At 62.6% G+C, this 2,839-nt stretch overlaps 1 protein-coding gene across 1 annotated transcript in view; it reads left to right on the forward strand.

The window, feature by feature from the left end:
- Positions 1-2,839, forward strand: part of FHOD1 (formin homology 2 domain containing 1) — a 9,566-nt gene that overhangs the window by 771 nt on the left and 5,956 nt on the right. The window contains exons 3-9 of the mRNA XM_009709730.1: positions 889-956; positions 1,042-1,147; positions 1,385-1,475; positions 1,854-1,984; positions 2,078-2,172; positions 2,271-2,414; positions 2,537-2,775. Of these exons, the coding sequence (XP_009708032.1) occupies positions 1,399-1,475; positions 1,854-1,984; positions 2,078-2,172; positions 2,271-2,414; positions 2,537-2,775 (686 nt within the window). The 5' untranslated portion in view covers positions 889-956; positions 1,042-1,147; positions 1,385-1,398. The remainder of the gene's footprint in view (positions 1-888; positions 957-1,041; positions 1,148-1,384; positions 1,476-1,853; positions 1,985-2,077; positions 2,173-2,270; positions 2,415-2,536; positions 2,776-2,839) is intronic.

Raw genomic sequence — 2,839 nt, forward strand, 5'->3', positions numbered from 1 at the left:
AGCAGAGGGCAAAACAAGCGCTGAGCAGAGCGATGCAGGAAGACTGGGGTTGGGGTCATGCTCTTTGCCGGCAGTTCCCAGGCTCCGGCTGAGCCCCGACCTGCTCTGCTTTCCCTCTCGGCCGCTCTGACAAGCTGATAAGCAAACGGAGGAGGCTGCTGGGACCTTGTGTTTTACAGAGCCCTCATCGGCATGTCTGGAGGGCTGCTTGGACAGCTCGCTTTTGGCTTGTTACGGCTCTAAAGCTGACCCAGATAACTCGGGATGCTCGAATGACTTGATTTTTGAATGCAGGAAGTGCTGACTCCCATTGGCTTTGGTCTCCCCATTTGTTTAAGAGGGGCTTTCCAAATTCCCATTGCCCCAGTTGCTCCGTGCTGGTTCCTGCCCACAGGCACCATCCCCATAAGCACGTAGTCTCCAGCTCGGTGACTGTCCCTCTTCTCCCTGAGCAGCCGGTGTCACGCTGAAATCCCCGTCCTGCGGCTCTTCCCAAGCCGTGGGGCGGGTGGGGGCTCCAGGACCATGGCAGGGCTGGGCCCGGGGAGGGATGGCTAAAAGTAGCTCTGCCTCCTGCTCGTGTTCCTGTTTCAGTTCTGCACAGGAAACCAGAGGGGATATTTATGTCATTGCTGGGCAGAGAAAAAAAGAAAAAAAAAAGGGAAATAAGAAGATGGCAGGCCTGAAATAAGTAGTTGTGGAGCTGCAGCTGCTTCCACCCTCTGTGTCCCACAGCCGGGGGCAACGCCAGCATCCTGGGGTGACGGCACAGGGATTAAGCCGGGATGCGGGGCTTTCCTGGGCAGCCAGGAGCATTTCAGAGCCCCTGGTTGAGCAGTGAGCCCCTGCGGTTCAGGCCATCATGCCGTGTCTCTCCTTTCCTTCCAGAGAAGCTGTACAACTCGCAGGGGCCAGAGCTGCGGCGATCCCTCTTCTCCCTCAAGCAGCCATTTCAGGTATGGTGATGGAGGACTGACCGTTGGGGGGGCCCCCCCCCCCTGCCTCCCCACGCTGCGGTAATGCCTGGCCTTCACCCCACAGGAGGACAAGGACTTGGTGCCGGAGTTCGTGAACCTGGATGGGTTGACGTGCCTGATCAAAGTGGGGGCAGAGGCTGACCAGAACTACCAGAATTACATCCTCCGGGGTTGGTATTTGGGTACAGGGCACCTCTCATCCCCAGGGGGGAAGGCTGGCACTCGGTGAGGGGGGGGGGATGAGCCAGCAATTTTGAGAGCAGGCAATTGTGCGGGGGCGTCCTTGCGTGCAACTGCCAGATCTTGCCTCTGGTGTGGCGATGCTGGGCAAGGATGGGAAAAGCCTACCCCTGCCTGCTGCAGCCCTGCCTGCCATGCCGTGACCCTGCCCGCTCTCTGCCTTGTAGCCTTGAGCCAGATCATGCTCTTCATGGATGGGATGCAGGGTGTCATCAACCACAACGAGACTGTCCAGTGGCTGGAAACACTGTTGGGGAGGTAAAGCTGCCCTCGAGGGGGTTCCCCGTGCCCCTCGCTGCATCCCCCTTCCCCGTCTGTGACTGTCCCCTTGCACCATCCCTTGGGGGATTTACCCCACCCTCTGCCTTCAGGCTCGATGCCCTGGTACCTTTGGGTGTGTTGGGTCCTGCTCCCACCCATCTGGTCCCCAGAACTCCCCAACCTGATGTGACCGTGCCCCGGGGCACAGAGCTTGAGGGTCCCACTCTGGGTCCCTTCCCGGTGCCCCTTGGCCAGCAGCATCACAGCTGCAGGCTGGTTCCTGGCCCCATGGCAAAGCCTCCAGTGCTGGGGCATGGGCACAGCCACCCTGCAGTGCCCTGGCATCACCCTGGCAGCCCCCTGCCACCGTCCCAGCTGCCATCCTTTGTCCCAGTTTCGCTTGGTGGTGAAGATGGCACTGAAGCTGCTGCTGGTGTTCGTGGAGTACACGGAGCCCAACGCCCTGCTCCTAATCCGCGCTGTCAATGCTGTGGACCAGGCGAGAGGTGGGTGCAGCCCCAGCCTCCCGTGAGGTCCCCGCTTGGGGACACTGTGTGTCCCCCGGCCCATCTGTCACCTGCATGTGCTGCTTTTCCCAGGCGCGTGTCCGTGGTCCAACCTGATGGCCATCCTGAAGCCACGCAACGGGGCTGACACGGAGCTGCTGGTGTTTGCCATGACGCTGATCAACAAGGTCCCGAGGGGGGTGGCAGGGCATCCCCACGGTGCCACACTGGTGGGGCTTGGCGTGGGTCATACCGGTCCCAGCGGCATCCCTCTGGTCCTGCTCAGACGCTGGCAGCCCTCCCGGACCAGGACACCTTCTACGACGTGACAGACTGTCTGGAGCAGCAGGGCATGGAGCAGGTGGTGCAGCAGTACCTGGGCAGCAAGGGCACCGACCTCGACTTGAAGCAGCAGTTCACGCTCTACGAAGTGAGCGGGGGGCTCCCGTGGTATCAGCCCACGCGCTACATTCCATGGCAGCAGGGGAGGGTGGGTGAGTGGGGTGACCAGGGTGCTGTGCCTGGTGCCATGCCCCCCCGGCCCCTCCACAGAGCGCTCTCAAGCTGGAGGATGGTGTGGAAGAGCCACCCTCCGGGGGACGCAAGGAGCGGAGGAGGACGGACGAGGGCCGGCGCGGGTGGCGATCCCAGGGCAGCTGCCCGGAGCCTGGCCCTGATGCCCAGCTGCTGCTGGGGTCCCCTGGCACCCCGAAGGAGCCCCCCACTGAGGACACCCCGAAGGAGCCCCCCACTGAGGACACCCCGGCTGCCTCCACACCGAGCAGCCCAGCAGAGTAAGTGTGGCTGGGGGGGGGCCAGGGGGGGGATGGTCCTGGGGGGGGACAGAGGGTGGGC

The sequence above is a fragment of the Cariama cristata genome, unplaced genomic scaffold (genome assembly GCF_000690535.1).
Source record: "Cariama cristata isolate BGI_N322 unplaced genomic scaffold, ASM69053v1 scaffold21940, whole genome shotgun sequence".
Lineage (NCBI taxonomy): Eukaryota > Metazoa > Chordata > Aves > Cariamiformes > Cariamidae > Cariama > Cariama cristata.